The sequence below is a fragment of the Aquarana catesbeiana genome, linkage group LG03 (genome assembly GCF_042186555.1).
Source record: "Aquarana catesbeiana isolate 2022-GZ linkage group LG03, ASM4218655v1, whole genome shotgun sequence".
Classification (NCBI taxonomy): domain Eukaryota; kingdom Metazoa; phylum Chordata; class Amphibia; order Anura; family Ranidae; genus Aquarana; species Aquarana catesbeiana.
Window position 1 is genome coordinate 655,685,568 of NC_133326.1, and position 19,674 is coordinate 655,705,241.

Below are 19,674 nucleotides of genomic sequence, written 5' to 3' on the forward strand. Positions count from 1 at the left end.
TATCAAGAGAGCACTAGGTGAGCAACCCCTCCCAGAGACAGGAAAGGATCTCTGTAAGACAACAAAAATACACAGGGGGGTGCCTCTAAGTGCAATATTTAAAGGAACTTTAATGGAGCAGACAAATAAATACTCACATGTGTTCCATAAGAATGTGCATATCTAGTAGTATCAACAGCGGGGTCATCCAAGTTCCAGATCGGTAGCCAGCCGCCGCTGGTGGTGTCGGACGGTGCGAGCCGGGTCATCACTCATCGGATGTAGAGGAGGACTTCAATAACCACTGAGGAACGTGGAAGGGACGTCACACCCAGGGGATGGTCCTGTTACCCTGGTAGCGGTGGTTTGAAAAAGGGAGCTATTTGGTGCTCCGAAACGCGCTACCAGGGCAACAGGACCGTCCTCCAGGCATGACGTCACTTACGCATTACACAGTGATTACTGAAGCCCTTCTCTACATTCGATGAGCGGTGACCCAGCTCACACCGTCCGGCACCACCAGCTGCGACTGGCTACTGATCTGGAACTTGGGCGACCCCTTTGTTGATACTGCTAGATACTGTATGCCCATTCTTATGGAACACGTGAGTGTTTATTTGGCTGGGGGGGGGGGGAGTTATGCTTGGAGTTCAGCTTTAATGATTATTTACAGCCCTTATACACTGCTTTCTGTAAGGATCCCAAAGAGCAGTATGGTTGGATACCCTTTTTTGGACCTACAACAACATATACATTTTTTTTAACAGATAATACAGTAACATATTTACATCAATTTTCAAAAAAGCAGAAAACAGTGTCTTTGGAGAACATTTACAAAAGCCCATTGACCATGAACAGTATATGTTTGTCCTCGTAGCTTATAATAACAGAGAAAGAGCCCTTACCCTGTCAGCACGACCACAAAATCCATCATATTCCAGCCATTGCGTAAGTAGGATCCTTTGTGAAATGCAAACCCCAAGGCAATGATTTTAATTCCAGTTTCAAAGCAGAAGATTCCAATGAAATACGGTTCAGTATCATCCTGAGGAAAGAAGGTCATGGTAAGAGTCTTATTTAAAAAAAATCCTTTTTGTATACATGGTTTTATTTCATAACAATGCAAAGGGTAGTGTTGTGCATTTACTCATACCAGCCAATACAAATTTGGGTCTCAGCAAATGCAGAGTGGTTACACTAAAAGAATCAGTTTCTGATTAGTCGCACTGGGTTGCTGCACACCCTTGAATTCATTTAGCAAAGCCCCATTTACATCTACAATAAGCAGGTCAGATTGCATAAGGCGTAAAAGAAATATTACAAAAATAGCCCACTGTTTGAAAAAAAACCCCCACAAAATTCACACAACTTTCACCCAAACTTCACACATTTTTTAATTAGATTAAACTGGAAAAAAAAGTGTGGTAATCCTGCATAAATGTTGTATGAAAAAATATAAATAGACCCCTTATGCCGTGTACACATGAGCGGACTTTTCAGCAGCAAAGGTCCGACGGTCTTTCCGACGGACTTTCGAACAACCGGACTTGGCCACACACGAACGGACTTCTTTTGAACGTGATGACGTACGACCGGACTAGAATAAGGAAGTTCATAGCCAGTAGCCAATAGCTGCCCTTGCATCCTTTTTTGTCCGTCGGACTAGCATAAAGACGAACGGACTTTTCGACCGGACTTGAGTCCGTCGGAAAGATTTGAAACATGTTCCAAATCCAAAGTCCGTCTGATTTTTGACAGAAAAGGTCCGCTGAAGGTCCGATGAAGCCCACACACGGTCGGATTGTCCTACGGATTCGTTCCGTCGGACCAGTCCGGTCGAAAAGTCCGGTCATGTGTACACGGTATTACCGTGTATATCAACAGGTCTATAACAGCCATAAATATATAAAAGATTAAAAGAAAAAGTAGAACATTTATGTGACCACTCTTCAGAGCTGTCAAAGGCTGGGGTGGACACAGTGAGCACAGAAAACAAATTAGGTTGTGTATAGTTTGCACATTAGAAGCCTTCTCAGTTTCAAAAGCTGAGAAAAAAAATGATTAGGTTGTAATTAGAGATCTAAACAGCTCTGCAATTAAAAACAATAGAAAAGGTAGAATAGTTGGATGGAACACTGCTTTAAATGCCATATATAAGGAGCTCTGCAAACTAATTTTTACAGCCACTTAAAAGGGACCCTGTCACATGGCTAAAACTCATTTCTGTAAAGAAGAAACACTATATTTATCTTTCCTCCTGCTCTCATTCTGAGAAATCATCCCCCAAAGGGCGCAGGGAAACCAACACTTCCAGAAGTATCAATCCTCGTGGTCCCCTACCGCTCTCATTAGTTCCTCCTGTTGACCTTCAGCTCAACACTGTCTTCTGCAGAGTTGTGGAAGTTAGCAGGAGGAATCAGCGAGACTCGCGTGGACCAACAGAACCCGAAAGTGTTGGTTTCCCTTCTGACTTCAGGGCACAGTTTCTCAGAATCAGAGCAGCATTCAGTGGCAGAAAAGGAGAGAAAAGTATTGTGTGTTTTTTCTATAGGTATGTGCTTGCTTATAAGTTTTCGGTCACGTGATGGGGTTTCTTTAAAGTGACCCCAAGTTAGCTTTGCCTTCCTAAACTGAAGGCAATCAAGCAGAAGTGCCTGCCTGGCGCCTGCAGGGGAGGGACTGGTACCCTTTGGCCTGAGGGGCAACCACATCTACGATTTCTGTGAGCTAAAGAAAGTTTGCCAAGCTGAGTGTGCCGTGATGCAGCGATAGTTGGAGATCGTGGTGAAATGTGGGTTTTTCTAAAGGACATGTACTATTGCAGGGTTACTGATGCAGGAGACAAAACAACTGACCGCACTCCAAGGATAAGGAAAATTGCTTTATGTATATAAAAACATCCAACATGAAAAACCATCGAGGTTACAGCCAGGGCCATCTTTAAGGCAGGGCAAAAGGGGCAGCTGCCCTGGACCCCATCATTGTTGTGGGGCCCAAAGAGCCTGCCTCATACTTGCCAACTATCCCAGTTTAAATACCCTTGTCCCTTGAAGTTTTAGTCCCATCCCGTGTCCCGATATCTCAGTGTGAAAACTGCAACTAATGCTTCCCAGCTCTGCCCTATTGTTATGTACAGAGGACTCGCCTGCAGACCCTGTGTTTACATGTAAATAACCTCCATTCATATGTAAATAACTGTGGACCGATATGTAAATAAAGGTGGCATTCATATGTATATCATTCCTCCCTGAGGTCATATCCACCATCACCTATACTGAATGCTGCCCACTGGGGAGGTAAAGGGGCATGCGTAAAAGTCCTGCCTGCAACTGTGGCCATTAAGCCTAACATCAGCCTGTTCTGCAAAGGTAAGCAAATTGGTGGGGGGTAACCTCTAGCAACCAGTCAGTAAGCGGTAATGATACACTGTAACCTCTGGCAACCAATCGCAATCGCTGCCTGATCTGATTCAGTAAACTGATTTTGAAGTCTAACTGCTATTTATTGTATGTCTCAGAGCAGGTGGAGAGCGAAATTGCATGGGGGGGGGGGGGGGGGGGGGCAAGAAAATGTTTGCCCAGGGTCCAATCAATATTAAAGATGGTTACAGCATCATGACAGCACAGAGGGGAGCATGGTTAACGCAAAAAAATTTGTGAAACACGTCAACCATGCTCCCCTCTGTGCTGTCATGATGCTGTAACATCAATGGTTTTTCATGTTGGATGTTTTTATACCAATAAAGCAATTTTCCTTATCCTTGGAGTGTGGTCAGTCCTTTGGTCTCCTGCATCAGTTACCCAGATCACGGACTGGACCTGAACCTGATCATTAAGGAAGGTATTACCATCACCTGGAGTAGTGTTACTCCCTGTTTGACTATTGCAGGGTTTCCCAACATTTTTAAACAAAGTGCCAGTTCACTGTCTGTCAGACTGTTTAGAGACCACACTATGACCAGTAAGTGTAAAATAGGGGCCCCAGCTTCAGTGGAGGTTAAAATGATCCCCTGTAGGCTCCATATCCTTGCTGTGGACTATGAAGGCAACCTCTGGAAGGAAATCACTCTGAATGACAGTGCCTGTGAGATCATCAGGTGCTGCAATGCTCTGCTTTCCAGTGCCTGGCACATGCTACCACTCCGGTCAGCAATGAGGAAGCCCTGCATGCAGGGCCTTCTCATTACAAGGGGCCACTTTATTGCAACCAGAGGGCCATAGTTTAACCACTTAAGCCCCGGACCATTTTGCTGGCCAAAGACCAGAGCACTTTTTGTGATTCGGCACTGCGTCGCTTTAACTGACAATTGCGCGGTTGTGCGATGTGGCTCCCAAACAAAATTGACGTCCTTTTTTTTTCCACAAATAGAATCGCAAATTAAGTTTGTGCTAAAATATTTCCCTCTGCAAGACAGGGGCATTGCTAGGGGGTGGCTTTTGGGGCTATAGCCCCGAATCTGGGGCCCATAGCCCCGAGTCTCTCAGAGATGGCCGTGGTCGTGGCCTCTCTGCAGCTGGGCCACGAGTGCAGCAGGCAGCACCAGAGAGCGGGCAGGCAGTACGTGAGAGCCGGGCAGGTGAGAGAGCAGAGAGATGTAAGGAAGGGGCTCTCTAGGGACCCTGATGTAAGGGGGAGGCTCTCTGGGGACCCTGATGTAAGGGGGGGCTCTCTGGGGACCCTGTTGTAAGGGGAAGGCTCTCTGGGGACCCTGAGGCAAGGGGGCTCTCTGGGGACTCTGAGGTAAGGAGGGGCTCTCTGGGGACCCTGATGCAATAGGGAGGCTCTCTGGGGACCCTGATGTAAGGAAGGGGGCTCTCTAGGGACCCTGATGTAAGGGAGGGGCTCTCTGAGGACCCTGATGTAAGGAAGGGGGCTCTCTGGGGACCCTGATGTAAGGAAGGGGGCTCTTTGGGGACCCTGATGTAAGTGGGGGAGGCTCTCTGGGGACCCTGATGTAAGGGGAAGCTCTTTGGGGATTCTGATGTAAGGAGGGACTCTCTGTGGACCCTTATGTAAGGTGGGGCTCTCTGGGGACCCTGATGTAAGGGGGGGCTCTATGGGGACCCTGATGTAAGGGGGGCTCTTTGGGAAACCTGATGTAAGTGGGGGCTCTCTGGTGACTCTGATGTAAGGAGGGGTTGTCTGGGGACCCTGATGTAAGGGGGAGGCTCTCTGGGGACCCTGATGTTAGGGGGGCTCTCTGGGGACCCTGATGTAAGGGCGGGGCTCTCTGGGGACCCTGATGTAAGGGGGAGGCTCTCTGGGGACTCTGATGTAAGGGGAGGCTCTCTGGGGTCCCTGATGTAAGTAGGGGGCTCTCTGGGGACCCTGATGTAAGGGGGGGCTCTCTGGGGACCCTGATGTAAGTGGGGGGCTCTCTGGGGACCCTGATGTAAGGGGGGCTCTCTGGGGACCCTGATGCAAGGGGGCTTTCTGGGGACTCTGATGTAAGGGGGGGCTCACTGGGAACCCTGATGTAATGACCCTGATGTAATATTATATACATGTGTATGCCCGCCCAAGCGTATGACTTTCTTTACTACACTGCTATGGGCTCTAGCCCCAGATCTTTTGTAGACCTAGCAACGCCCCTGCTGCAAGACATTGTGATCACATGTGTTAACGGGGAGCCACGTATGAGTCACTGACTTCACCTCTGGTCACATGCGGTAATGCATTGACAAGCTGTGGCTGTGGAACGAATCATCTGAGTTTCCATTGATTCCTATGGGGAAACTCGCTTTGATATACAAGTACTTTGGATTACAAGCATTCTTCTGGAACAGATTATGCTCGTAATACAAGGTATTGCTGTATCACTTTTTGGTGGAGTTACCCTTAAAAAATAGAAGGGGAAACTGAGACCTCCGATAAGAGTCACAGCCAAGTCTCCGAGCCAAGACTTGTATCAACAACTAAAAGATCTTCTAAAAACCGAAATATTAGGTTTGGGTGGACTCATAAAGTGTGAATATTTTACATAGTAATAAAAGACTTATTATATCTTTATTCTAAAACCGCTTTAATAAAAAGCTGTTAATATTACCCAGTTCCTGCATTTCATCTCATTCAATTCCCTCAAGTAGGAAATAGCATGTAACCAAGTTACGGACGCTGATAAAATTAGCATTATGACCTTAATACCACATGCATTTGTAAAAGCCATGGAAATATTGTGAAATCTGTGTGAGACTTACCAGGCGCTCTGACATTGGGGTCTTGTCTCCCTCTGGCAGATGCTGTTCCATTGCCAAGACAATGCAATTTGCTATGATGGTTGCTAAAATCATGTATTCAAAAGGAGTAAAATGTTGGTTAAGGAAAACAGTAAACAAGTAGAATAATTTGAAAATAATTTCAACCTATACAAAAAACTGAACGGGGTTGGATGTCTGACCTCTAAAGACACTACTATTTAGTGGTAATGAGGTCCACTCTGGGAACAGAACTAGCTTCATTCAGAGAACAGAACAGGTTTATAATAGACACATACTAAAATAATAATATAATAATAATATAATAGACACATAATACTTTACACTGTAAAAGAGGAAGAACTGCAAGCATATAAACCATAGGCAACACAATATCGAAACATACAGTGCCTTGCAAAGTATTCACCCCCCTTGGCTTCTTACCTATTTTGTTACATTACAGCCTTTAGTTCAATGTTTTTTTAATTTGAATTATATGTGATGGATCAGAACACAATAGTCTAAGTTGGTGAAGTAAAATTAGAAAAATATATACATAAAACTATTTCAGAAATAAACTGATAATTGGCATGTGCGTATGTATTCACCCCTTTTGTTATGAAGCCCATAAAAAGCTTTTTTGGTGCAACCAATTACCTTCAGAAGTCACATAATTAGTGAAATGATGTCCACCTGTGTGCAATCTAAGTGTCACATGATCTATCATTACATATACACACCTTTTTGAAAGGCCCCAGAGGCTGCAACACCTAAGCAAGAGGCACCACTAACCAAACACTGCCATGAAGACCAAGGAACTCTCCAAACAAGTAAGGGACAATGTTGTTGAGAAGTACAAGTCAGGGTTAGGTTATAAAAAAATATCCAAATCTTTGATGATCCCTAGGAACACCATCAAATCTATCATAACCAAATGTAAAGAACTTGGCACAACAGCAAACCTGCCAAGAGACGGCCGCACACCAAAACTCACAGACCGGGCAAGGAGGGCATTAATCAGAGAGGCAGCACAGAGACCTAAGGTAACCCTGGAGGAGCTGCAGAGTTCCACAGCAGAGACTGGAGTATCTGTACATAGGACTACAATAAGCTGTACGCTCCATAGAGTTGGCAGAGTGGCCAGAAGAAAGCCATTACTTTCAGCAAAAAACAAAATGGCACATTTTGAGTTTGATTTGAGTTTGCGAAAAGGCATGTGGGAGACTCCCAAAATGTATGGAGGAAGGTGCTCTGGTCTGATGAGACTAAAATTTTACATTTCGGCCATCAAAGAAAACGCTATGTCTGGCACAAACCCAACACATTACATCACCCAAAGAACACCATCCCCACAGTGAAACATGGTGGTGGCAGCATCATGCTGTGGGGATGTTTTTCAGCAGTCAGGACTGGGAAACTGGTCAGAGTTGAGGGAAATATGGATTGTGCTAAATACAGGGATATTCTTGAGCAAAACCTGTACCACCTGTGTGTTATTTGAGGCTAGGATGGAGGTTCACCTTCCAGCAGGACAATGACCCCAAACACACTGCTAAAGCAACACTTGAGTGGTTTAAGGGGAAACATGTAAATGTGTTGGAATGGTCTAGTCAAACCCCAGACCTCAATCCAATAGAAAATCTGTGGTCAGACTTAAAGATTGCTGTTCACAAGCGCAAACCATCCAACTTGAAGGAGCTGGAGCAGTTTTGCAAGGAGGAATGGGCAAAAATCCCAGTGGTAAGATGTGGCAAGCTCGTAGAGACTTATCAAAAGCGACTTGGAGCTGTGATAGCCGCAAAAGGTGGCTCTACAAAGTATTGACTTTAGGGGGGTGAATAGTTATGCATATTGACTTTTTCTGATATTTTGTCTTCAAAGTTGTGGGCATGTTCTGTAAATTATATGATGCAAATCCTCAAACAATCCATGTTAATTCCAGGTTGTGAGGCAGCAAAACACGAAAAATGCAAGGCACTGTAGAATGTTGGTAAGGAATCATCTCTAAATGCTAAGTGTTGAGGATTTCGAGGAACAGCCCTGGGCCTTATTTGTCCTTGGAAATGTTCATCTCTAAAATATATAATATTTTTCTTATGAACTGATCAACTGTACCATTAAATCTCCCATTTTCTGCATGCTAAATTGAACACTAATCATCTATAAATATTCTTTGGTTTGTAAATTCATATTTACTTGAGAGTAAAGTTCAAAATGAATATTTGAGTTTAAAGCTAGATTCTAAGCCAGTGTTTCTCAGACTTTTTTCAGTCGAGGCACCCTATAACATTATAGACAATCTCAAGGCACCCTTTAATATTTTGGACAGTCTCGAGGCACCCTATTCTAAAACGTAAGAAACTATTCTAATAGCTTTACACAGTGCAGCAACAACCACACGTAGGAGACTCAATGCTAGAGGCGATTTATTCTTCCAAAGCAAATACACTTTTGCACACTGGTACTGACTAGTATTCCAATGTTTCTCTTCTCCCTCAATTTCTCTCCATCAGTTAGCTAATTTCACCCCAGTGCTGAGGGAGGTTGGCACAGGAGGGTCAAACAAGGATGCTGTGGAGGCAACACACATCCTCCTTATAAACTGATGTCATTGGTTGTTAGGATGCCAGCATCTAAAAAGGCTTTGTGTAGTTAGTTTCACAAAAAGGCAGGTTTGATCCACCTGCTGGCTTGTATTTTGATTTTTGATACATTTTTAGGCATTTTGCCAAGGCACCCCTGAAGAAACCTCAAGGCATACCTGGGTGCCTGGGCACCCTGGTTGAAAAAGGCTTTTCTAAGCAAACCTCTAAATACAGTTGAGATACACACAGTATACATGATCTACCTGTATATGTGTACTGCGTGTGCAGTATAGCTGCACGATTAATCGTCAAGAATTGTTATCGCGATTTTTTCCCCGTTGCGATCTTGACAAAAGTATTTCCTGCTTCTTTCTATGCAGAGAATTCTCTCTGCTCTGCTGAAGCCACAGCCATCAAAAGAAAAAAAAAACTGGGCAGTCTGCCAAGAATCACAACATTCTTTAGCAGTGGAACTTAAGTATAAACATTGTAACAATTTGTCAAAGGAATAGACTTCTGTGTGTAAATGAGGAAGGTTTAACCACTTAAAGTGGAGTTCCACCCCAAAAAAAAAAAAAAATTCATTAATGTACATAAATAAAATTAAAAAAAAACATTTGGAGAATTTTTTTTTTTTTTACTCACCTCTAAATACCTGTTGCTAGGGGGTCCCTTGTAGTCTGCCTCCTTCAGCGCTTGGGCTCTTGACCTCACTTCCCTCGGCACAGGAAGGGAGATCTCTCCCCCCTCCCTCTAGGTAGTCATCTGGGACACGTCACAGGTCCCAGATGATTGCGCGGTCAATCACGGCGTGCGGCGCGGCTCGCAAATGCGCAGTGGGTGCCCGGCTGTGAAGCCACAGCCGGGCTCCCACAGTTACAATGCTGGCGCCACCGAGCGGAGGGGGAGACGAGCGGGGCTTCCATCCCTCGCATCGCTGGACCCTGGGTGTGTCCGATTGTTAAAACACAGCAGCTGCAGTATTTGTAGCTGCTGACTTTTATTTTATTTTTTAAGCGGAACTCCGCTTTAAACACTAAACCTTTTTCTGACATTTGTTGGTTTCAAGTTAAAATTTTTTTTGTCTTTTTTTGCTACAAAATTACTTAGAACCCCTCAACATATATATATATATATATATATATATATATATATATATATATATATATATATATATATATATATATATATATATATATATATATATATATATATATTTAGTAGAGACCCCAGAGAATAAAATGGTGGTTGTTGCAATACTTTATGTCACACTGTATTTGCGCAGCAGTCTTTCAAATGCAATTCTTTGGATAAAAATTACTTTAATGAATTAACAAAAAAATAAAACTAAGTAGTAAAGTTAGCCCAAATTTTTTTGTATAATGTGAAAGATTTTACGTCGCGAGAATCGTGATCTTTTTATTCTAAGCAAAAAAATCTTGATTCTCATTTTGGCCAGAATTGTGCAGCTCTAGTGTGCAGGTATGTTCAGCTCTCCTGCCAGATAACTTTGCCTGGTTGGTGGTTGTACTTTACTGCACTGCAGTTAAATAATACAACGTGGCCTGACCTGTCCCCAGCCTGCTGACTGGACAGTGAAGGAGCAGAAGCACACTTATGAGTTCTTCACGCTATTCACTCTTGTTGACAAGCTCACGGTGCTATATTAACAGCGTACTTATTATTATTATACAGGATTTATATAGCGCCAACAGTTTACACAGCGCTTTAACCACTTGCCGACCGCCTAACGTATATATACGTCGGCAGAATGGCACGGGCAGGCAGAATCACGTACCTGTACGTGATCTGCCTCCCGCGGGCGGGGGGTCCGATCGGACCCCCCCCCGGTGCCAGCGGCGGTCGGCATCTGACTGGGAGCGTCGGGAGGCGAGGGGGAGACCATCCGATCGTGGCCCCCCCCTCGCGATCGCTCCCAGCCAATGGGAATCCTCCTCTGCCTGTGTGTAGTTTCACACAGGCAGAGGATGTGATGTCATCTCTCCTCGGTCTGGCAGTTTCCGTCCCAGCGCCGAGGAGAGAAGACATGTAAGTGCACACAACACAAACACACACAGTAGAACATGCCAGGCATACTTTACACCCCCGATCCCCCCCCGATCGCCCCCCGATCCCCCCCCAATCACCCCCCCCCCCTGTCACAAACTGACATTAGCAGTATTTTTTTTTTCTGATTACTGCATAGTGTCAGTTTGTGACAGTTACAGTGTTAGGGCAGTGAGTATTACCCCCCTTTAGGTCTAGGATACCACCCCAACCCCCCCTAATAAAGTTTTAACCCCTTGATCACCCCCTGTCACCAGTGTCACTAAGCGATCATTTTTCTGATCGCTGTATTAGTGTCGCTGGTGACGCTAGTTAGGGACGTAAATATTTAGGTTCGCCGTCAGCGTTTTATAGCGACAGGGACCCCCATATACTATCTAATAAAGGTTTTAACCCCTTGATTGCCCCCTAGTTAACCCTTTCACCACTGATCACCGTATAACTGTTACGGGTGACGCTGGTTAGTTCGTTTATTTTTTATAGTGTCAGGGCACCCGCCGTTTATTACCGAATAAAGGTTTAGCCCCCTGATCGCCCGGCGGTGATATGCGTCGCCCCAGGCAGCGTCAGATTAGCGCCAGTACTGCTAACACCCACGCACGCAGCATACGCCTCCCTTAGTGGTATAGTATCTGTACGGATCAATATCTGATCCAATCAGATCTATACTAGCGTCCCCAGCAGTTTAGGGTTCCCGAAAACGCAGTGTTAGCGGGATCAGCCCAGATACCTGCTAGCATCTGCGTTTTGCCCCTCCGCCCGGCCACACAAGTGCAGTATCGATCGATCACTGTCACTTACAAAACACTAAACGCATAACTGCAGCGTTCGCATAGTCAGGCCTGATCCCTGCGATCGCTAACAGTTTTTTTGGTAGCGTTTTGGTGAACTGGCAAGCACCAGCCCCAGGCAGCGTCAGGTTAGCGCCAGTACCGCTATCACCCACGCACGCAGCGTACACCTCCCTTAGTGGTATAGTATCTGATCGGATCAATATCTGATCCGATCAGATCTATACTAGCGTCCCCAGCAGTTTAGGGTTCCCACAAACGCAGTGTTAGCGGGATCAGCCCAGATACCTGCTAGCACCTGCGTTTTGCCCCTCTGCCCGGCCCAGCCCAGCCCACCCAAGTGCAGTATCGATCGATCACTGTCACTTACAAAACACTAAACGCATAACTGCAGCGTTTGCAGAGTCAGGCCTGATTCCTGCAATCGCTAACAGTTTTTTTGGTAGCGTTTTGGTGAACTGGCAAGCACCAGGTACCGCTAACACCCACGCACGCACCGTACACCTCCCTTAGTGGTATAGTATCTGAACGGATCAATATCTGATCCGATCAGATCTATACTAGCGTCCCCAGCAGTTTAGGGTTCCCACAAACGCAGTGTTAGTGGAATCAGCCCAGATACCTGCTAGCACCTGCGTTTTGCCCCTCCGCCCGGCCCAGCCCAGCCCAGCCCACCCAAGTGCAGTATCGATCGATCACTGACACTTACAAAACACTAAACGCATAACTGCAGCGTTCGCAGAGTCAGGCCTGATCCTTGCGATCGCTAACAGTTTTTTTGGTAGCGTTTTGGTGAAGTGCCAAGCACCAGCGGCCTAGTACACCCCGGTCGTAGTCAAACCAGCACTGCAGTAACACTTGGTGACGTGGCGAGTCCCATAAGTGCAGTTCAAGCTGGTGAGGTGGCAAGCACAAGTAGTGTCCCGCTGCCACCAAGAAGACAAACACAGGCCCGTCGTGCCCATAGTGCCCTTCCTGCTGCATTCGCCAATCCTAATTGGGAACCCACCGCTTCTGCAGCACCCGTACTTCCCCCATTCACATCCCCAACCAAATGCAGTCGGCTGCATGAGAGGCATTTTCTTTATGTCCTCCCGAGTATCCCTACCCAACGAACCCCCCCAAAAAAGATGTTGTGTCTGCAGCCAGCGCGGATATAGACGTGACACCCGCTATTATTGTCCCTCCTGTCCTGACAATCCTGGTCTTTGCATTGGTGAATATTTTGAACGCTACCATGCACTAGTTGAGTATTAGCGTAGGGTACAGCATTGCACAGACTAGGCACACTTTCACAGGGTCTCCCAAGATGCCATCGCATTTTGAGAGACCCGAACCTGGAACCGGTTACAGTTATAAAAGTTAGTTACAAAAAAAAGTGTAAAAAAAAAAAACACATACAAAAATATAAAAAAAAAAAAAAAAGTTGTCGTTTTATTGTTCTTTCTCTCTCTATTCTCTCTCTCGTTCTGTTCTTTTTTACTGTATTCTATTCTGCAATGTTTTATTGTTGTTATGTTTTATCATGCTTGCTTTTCAGATATGCAATTTTTTATACCTTACCGTTTACTGTGCTTTATTGTTAACCATTTTTATGTCTTCAGGTACGCCATTCACGACTTTGAGTGGTTATACCAGAATGATGCTTGCAGGTTTAGGTATCATCTTGGTATCATTCTTTTCAGCCAGCGGTCGGCTTTCATGTAAAAGCAATCCTAGCGGCTAATTAGCCTCTAGACTGCTTTTACAAGCAGTGGGAGGGAATGCCCCTCCCCCCCAACGTCTTCCGTGTTTTTCTCTGGCTCTCCTGTCTCAACAGGGAACCTGAAAATGCAGCCGGTGATTCAGCCAGCTGACCATAGAGCTGATCAGAGACCAGAGTGGCTCCAAACATCTCTATGGCCTAAGAAACCGGAAGCTACGAGCATTTTATGACTTAGATTTCGCCGGATGTAAACAGCGCCATTGGGAAATTAGGAAAGCATTTTATCACACCGATCTTGGTGTGGTCAGATGCTTTGAGGGCAGAGGAGAAATTTAGGGTCTAATAGACCCCAATTTTTGCAAAAAAGAGTACCTGTCACTACCTATTGCTATGATAGGGGATATTTACATTCCCTGAGATAACAATAAAAATGATTAAAAAAAAAAAAAATGAAAGGAACAGTTTAAAAATAAGATAAAAAAATAATAATAATAAAGAAAAAAAAAAAAAAAAAAAAAAAAAGCACCCCTGTCCCCCCTGCTCTCACGCTAAGGCGAACGCAAGCGTCGGTCTGGCGTCAAATGTAAACAGCAATTGCACCATGCATATGAGGTATCGCCGCGAAGGTCAGATCGAGGGCAGTAAGTTTAGCAGTAGACCTCCTCTGTAAATCTAAAGTGGTAACCTGTAAAGGCTTTTAAAGGCTTTTAAAAATGTATTTAGTTTGTCGCCACTGCACGTTTGTGCGCAATTTTAAAGCATGTCATGTTTGGTATCCATGTACTCGGCCTAGGATCATCTTTTTTATTTCATCAAACATTTGGGCAATATAGTGTGTTTTAGTGCATTAAAATGTAAAAAAGTGTGTTTTTTCCCCAAAAAATGCGTTTGAAAAATCGCTGCGCAAATACTGTGTGAAAAAAAAAAATGAAACACCCACTATTTTAATCTGTAGGGCATTTGCTTTAAAAAAAATATATAATGTTTGGGGGTTCAAAGTAATTTTCTTGCAAAAAAAAATTATTTTTTTATGTAAACAATAAGTGTCAGAAAGGGCTTTGTCTTCAAGTGGTTAGAAGAGTGGGTGATGTGTGACATAAGCTTCTAGATGTTGTGCATAAAATGCCAGGACAGTTCAAAACCCCCCCAAATGACCCCATTTTGGAAAGTAGACACACCGAGCTATTTGCTGAGAGGCATGTCGAGTCCATGGAATAATTTATATTGTGACACAAGTTGCGGGAAAGAGACAATTTTTTATTTTTTTTATTTTTTTTTGCGCAAAGTTGTCACTAAATGATATATTGCTCAAACATGCCATGGGAATATGTGAAATTACACCCCAAAATACATTCTGCTGCTTCTCCTGAGTATGGGGATACCACATGTGTGAGACTTTTTGGGAGCCTAGCCGCGTACGGGACCCCGAAAACCAAGCACCGCCTTCAGGCTTTCTAAGGCCGTAAATTTTTGATTTCACTCTTCACTGCCTATCACAGTTTCGGAGGCCATGGAATGCCCAGGTGGCAAAAAAAAACCCCAAATGACCCCATTTTGGAAAGTAGACACCCCAAGCTATTTGATGAGAGGTATAGTGAGTATTTTGCAGACCTCACTTTTTGTCACAAAGTTTTGAAAATTGAAAAAAGAAAAAAAAAAATTTTTTTTCTCGTCTTTCTTTATTTTCAAAAACAAATGAGAGCTGCAAAATACTCACCATGCCTCTCAGCAAATAGCTTGGGGTGTCTACTTTCCAAAATGGGGTCATTTGGGGGGGGTTTGTGCCATCATGGCATTCCATGGCCTCCGAAACTGTGATAGGCAGTGAGGAGTAAAATCAAAAATGTACGCCCTTAGAAATCCTGAAGGCAGTGATTGGTTTTCGGGGTCCCGTACGCGGCTAGGCTCCCAAAAAGTCCCACACATGTGGTATCCCCATACTCAGGAGAAGCAGCTAAATGTATTTTGGGGTGCAATTCCACATATGCCCATGGCCTGTGTGAGCAATATATCATTTAGTGACAACTTTGTGCAAAAAAAAAAAAAAAAAAAAAAAATTTGTCACTTTCCCGCAACTTGTGTCAAAATATAAAACATTCCATGGACTCAACATGCCTCAAAGCAAATAGCTTGGGGTGTCTACTTTCCAAAATGGGGTCATTTGGGGGGGTTTTATGTCATCTGGGCATTTTATGGCCTTCAAAACTGTGATAGGTAGTGAGGAGTAAAATCAAAAATGTACGCCCTTAGAAATCCTGAAGGCAGTGATTGGTTTTCGGGGCCCCGTACGCGGCTAGGCTCCCAAAAAGTCCCACACATGTGGTATCCCCATACTCAGGAGAAGCAGCTAAATGTATTTTGGGGTGCAATTCCACATATGCCCATGGCCTGTGTGAGCAATATATCATTTAGTGACAACTTTTTGTAATTTTTTTTTTTTTTGTCATCATTCAATCACTTGGGACAAAAAAAATGAATATTCAATGGGCTCAACATGCCTCTCAGCAAATTCCTTGGGGTGTCTACTTTCCAAAATGGGGTCATTTGTGGGGGTTTTGTACTGCCCTGCCATTTTAGCACCTCAAGAAACGACATAGGCAGTCATAAATTAAAGGCTGTGTAAATTCCAGAAAATGTACCCTAGTTTGTAGACGCTATAACTTTTGCGCAAACCAATAAATATACACTTATTGACATTTTTTTTACCAAAGACATGTGGCCGAATACATTTTGGCCTAAATGTATGACTAAAATTGAGTTTATTGGATTTTTTTTAGAACAAAAAGTAGAAAATATCATTTTTTTTCAAAATTTTCGGTCTTTTTCCGTGTATAGCGCAAAAAATAAAAACGGCAGAGGTGATCAAATACTATCAAAAGAAAGCTCTATTTGTGGGAAGAAAAGGACGCAAATTTCGTTTGGGTACAGCATTGCATGACCGCGCAATTAGCAGTTAAAGCGACGCAGTGCCGAATTGTAAAAAGTGCTCTGGTCAGGAAGGGGGTAAAACCTTCCGGGGCTGAAGTGGTTAAATATGGGGGCAGACAGTACAATTACAATACAATTCAATACAGGAGGAGTCAGAGGGCCCTGCTCGTTAGAGCTTACAATCTAGTTATGCAGTGTTTGTACTAAATTCTTTTTTTGCATTTTTGTGAGCTCCTTAATCACCAGTGGGCTGTAGTCTGCCTAACTGAACTTCAACAGAAGTGATCCTTTAAACATATATTTTGTCTGCCATATGTTGTTTGAATATGCTCCAGCAGAGTGTGCTACAGAGGTATCATTCTATGTTATGGGTGTTTGGCCAATCAGTGGGTCTGGGGAATCTACTGGTGCATGCTGGAAGGACTATTAAATATCTGGGACACTTTCTGTTCTGTCTCTTCAATCCTGAAGATGACATATTTGAGTTTCAGTCTGTCCTAGGACTTGAGCCTAGCACATGGAAGAATGCAGTGATCTCCCCTCCTGAAAGGAACCCTTAAAGGAGGCTGCTGGAGATGATTGTAAGGCCTACCCTGTTTCCCCGAAAATAAGACCTAGCGTGATTGTCGGTGATGGCTCCAATATAAGCCCTACCCCACAAATAAGCCCTAGTTAAAGTCCTTGTAGGTTTTATTTTCAGGGTAGGGCTTATTTTTGGGGAAACAGGGTAGGACTTATTTGGGGGGTAAGGCTTATATTGCAGCCATCACTGACAATCACGCTAGGTCTTATTTTCAGGGAAACAGGGTAGCGCAAGCAAGCTGCACCTATCCCCTACATATAGACATGGAGCGAGTAAGTGGTTGAGTGGGAAGGTAAACACGTGAACCTTTCCACGCTATCCTGCCTTGAAATTTAAAGATCTATGCCCCGTACACACGGTCGGACATTGATCGGACATTCCGACAACAAAATCCATGGATTTTTTTCTGACGGATGTTGGCTCAAACTTGTCTTGCATACACACGGTCACACAAAGTTGTCGGAAAATCCGATCGTTCTGAACGTGGTTACGTAAAACACGTACGTCGGGACTATAAACGGGGCAGTAGCCAATAGCTTTCATCTCTTTATTTATTCTGAGCATGCGTGGCTCTTTGTGCGTCGGATTTGTGTACACACGATCGGAATTTCCGACAACGGATTTTGTTGTCGGAAAATTTTATAGCCTGCTCTCAAACTTTGTGTGTCGGAAATTCCTATGGAAAATGTGTGATGGAGCCCACACACGGTCGGAATTTCTGACAACAAGGTCCTATCACACATTTTCCGTTGGAAAATCCGAGCATGTGTACAGGGTATTAGATACCAATAGAACTAAAACAACATTTCTCTTCTATGTTAGGGCTCTTGCACATAGGTCGGCTGAGCCTGTTCAGTGTAATGCCAGATGGATTTCCTCCGCCCAGGTACAGTGTAAAACCTGTCATTGACATGACTAGCTGTGCGCCTCTATACTCATGTATTTGGCTGTGCTATCATAAACACTAGGCCCACTGTATGGGCCTAAGCAAAAAAAAAGGAAATTTTCATTATCTCTTTTTTATACAATACGTTTTATATATCGTTCCCAATCCTGCTAGCACCACACAAAGTCTCCCTTTTCCTGCTGCAGAATCCACAGCATTAATTAACAGGGTAGGACGCACTCTTCCCATAGGATCCCTGAGAGATATAAAAGTTTTGAACTTTTTGTATCCACCCTAAACTGAAACATATAAAGTGAGGCCAGACCTTCAAGAAACCCTGATCCCAGACCATTCATTTTAACAAAAATCTGCCCATCAGTGTTAATTTAATTAACAACTGTCAATAAATTAACACTATTTTAGTTGACTAAAATAAGAATTAAACTAAAACAATTCAGATGACTAAAATACGACTAAAACTAAAATGGCAATTTAGTCAAAAAGACTATGACTAAAACTAAATCGAAATTTGATGTCAAAATTAAAGTGGGATTCCGGCGGAAAAAAAATTTAAAAGTCAGCAGCTACAAACACTGTAGCTGCTGACTTTAAATAAGTACTTACCTTTCCTGGGTGCCCGTGATGTTGGCTGCCTGAGGCCGACCCGTCCCTCGGCTCTCAGGTCCTGGCACCGCCATCCTAGGTAAGGGAAACAGGCAATAGAGCCTTGCGGCTTCACTGCCAGTTTCCTATTGCGCACGCGGCGCTCTGTGAATGACCCCGTGGTGTTCTGGGAACACACACAGTTCCCAGAAGACAACGGGGCCGCTCACCGAGGAGCAGAACACGCCGCGGAAAAGGAAGAGGCAGATTAGGAAGACTGCCTAGAAACAAGGGTTTAGGTAAGTTTAAGAAAAAAAATGTTTTCAAATTTTTTTTTTTATTTTTTTTTTTAGGATTTTTGGTAAATTTTTTTTTCAGGGTGGCCCTCCACACTGCACTACCATATAAGAATAAGTAGGGGGTATCTACAAAGCTGCTAAAAGAAAAAAAAAATCTTATCTTATTTTTTTTTTTCTTAATAATTAATGTTGGTATTATATTCAGGTAATATGTGCAATGGCATTACAGCCAATAGAGCTTACAGTTGTTTTTCCTTTTTTTCATATATTTTAAAATTGCACTTCTGTTTGTCAAAAAAAGCAATATTTTTGTTTGTTTATGAAAATTTGGTTTATTTTTAAAGACGTTATGTATCACAATGGCTAAATCAGTGTCGGTAGTGTTCAACCCTGAAAGTGATAGTAAATCCTTTTGTCATTTTTACCTACAGGCAGGGGCGTTGCTAGGGGGTGGCTATTGAGGCTATAGCCCCGGATCTGGGGCCCATAGCCCCGAGTCTCTTGCTGCAGGGTCCCTGCCTAACCAGAGGGTTGCGGCTGCTGCGGCGGGCAGGCTGGCTGCATGAGAGAGGCTGGAGGAGAAGAGAGAAGCGAGCGGGCAGACGAACAGAGATGACATTACTCTCTGCCTGCTCCACATCAGCGCTCTTCACATCCGGGCCTCTTCAATTTGGGAGCAAGGTGCGGCGAGCAGCAGAGAGATGACATCTCTCACTGCCCATCACACATCATCGCTCTTCCACCCTCACAGCACGGTGGAGTGGAGGTCACTTGCTTCCTGTCATCGTGGAGCTCCACTTTGCAGCCAGACCCCCTTCCTTGAATGTCGGAGGTGCAGCGGGGAGCAGCGAGATGACATCATCTCTCACTACCCGCCCTGCATCACCGCTCTCCTGCTCTCACTAAATGGACCAGTGCTGTCAGCCTGCCACCAATGCAGCGTCAATGCACATTTGGTAGCACTGGCTGGCATGGCAAGTTACAATCCACATCAGGTGGCAAGTGACAATCTGCAAATGGTGGCAGGAGATGTGGCAATCTGCAAATTAAGCCA

General features: G+C 44.2%; 1 protein-coding gene across 7 annotated transcripts in view; it reads right to left on the reverse strand.

Annotated features, from left to right (window-relative positions):
- The window catches only part of CACNA1A (calcium voltage-gated channel subunit alpha1 A), a 363,579-nt gene extending 357,302 nt beyond the window's left edge, over positions 1–6,277 (reverse strand). For all 7 annotated transcript variants that reach the window (XM_073622743.1, XM_073622741.1, XM_073622739.1 and 4 more), the window contains exons 1-2: positions 6,177–6,277; positions 885–1,024 (exon numbers count right to left, since the gene is read on the reverse strand). In XM_073622743.1, the coding sequence (XP_073478844.1) occupies positions 885–1,024; positions 6,177–6,269 (233 nt within the window). In that variant the 5' untranslated portion in view covers positions 6,270–6,277. The remainder of the gene's footprint in view (positions 1–884; positions 1,025–6,176) is intronic.
- Between the last annotated feature and the right edge of the window lie 13,397 nt (positions 6,278–19,674).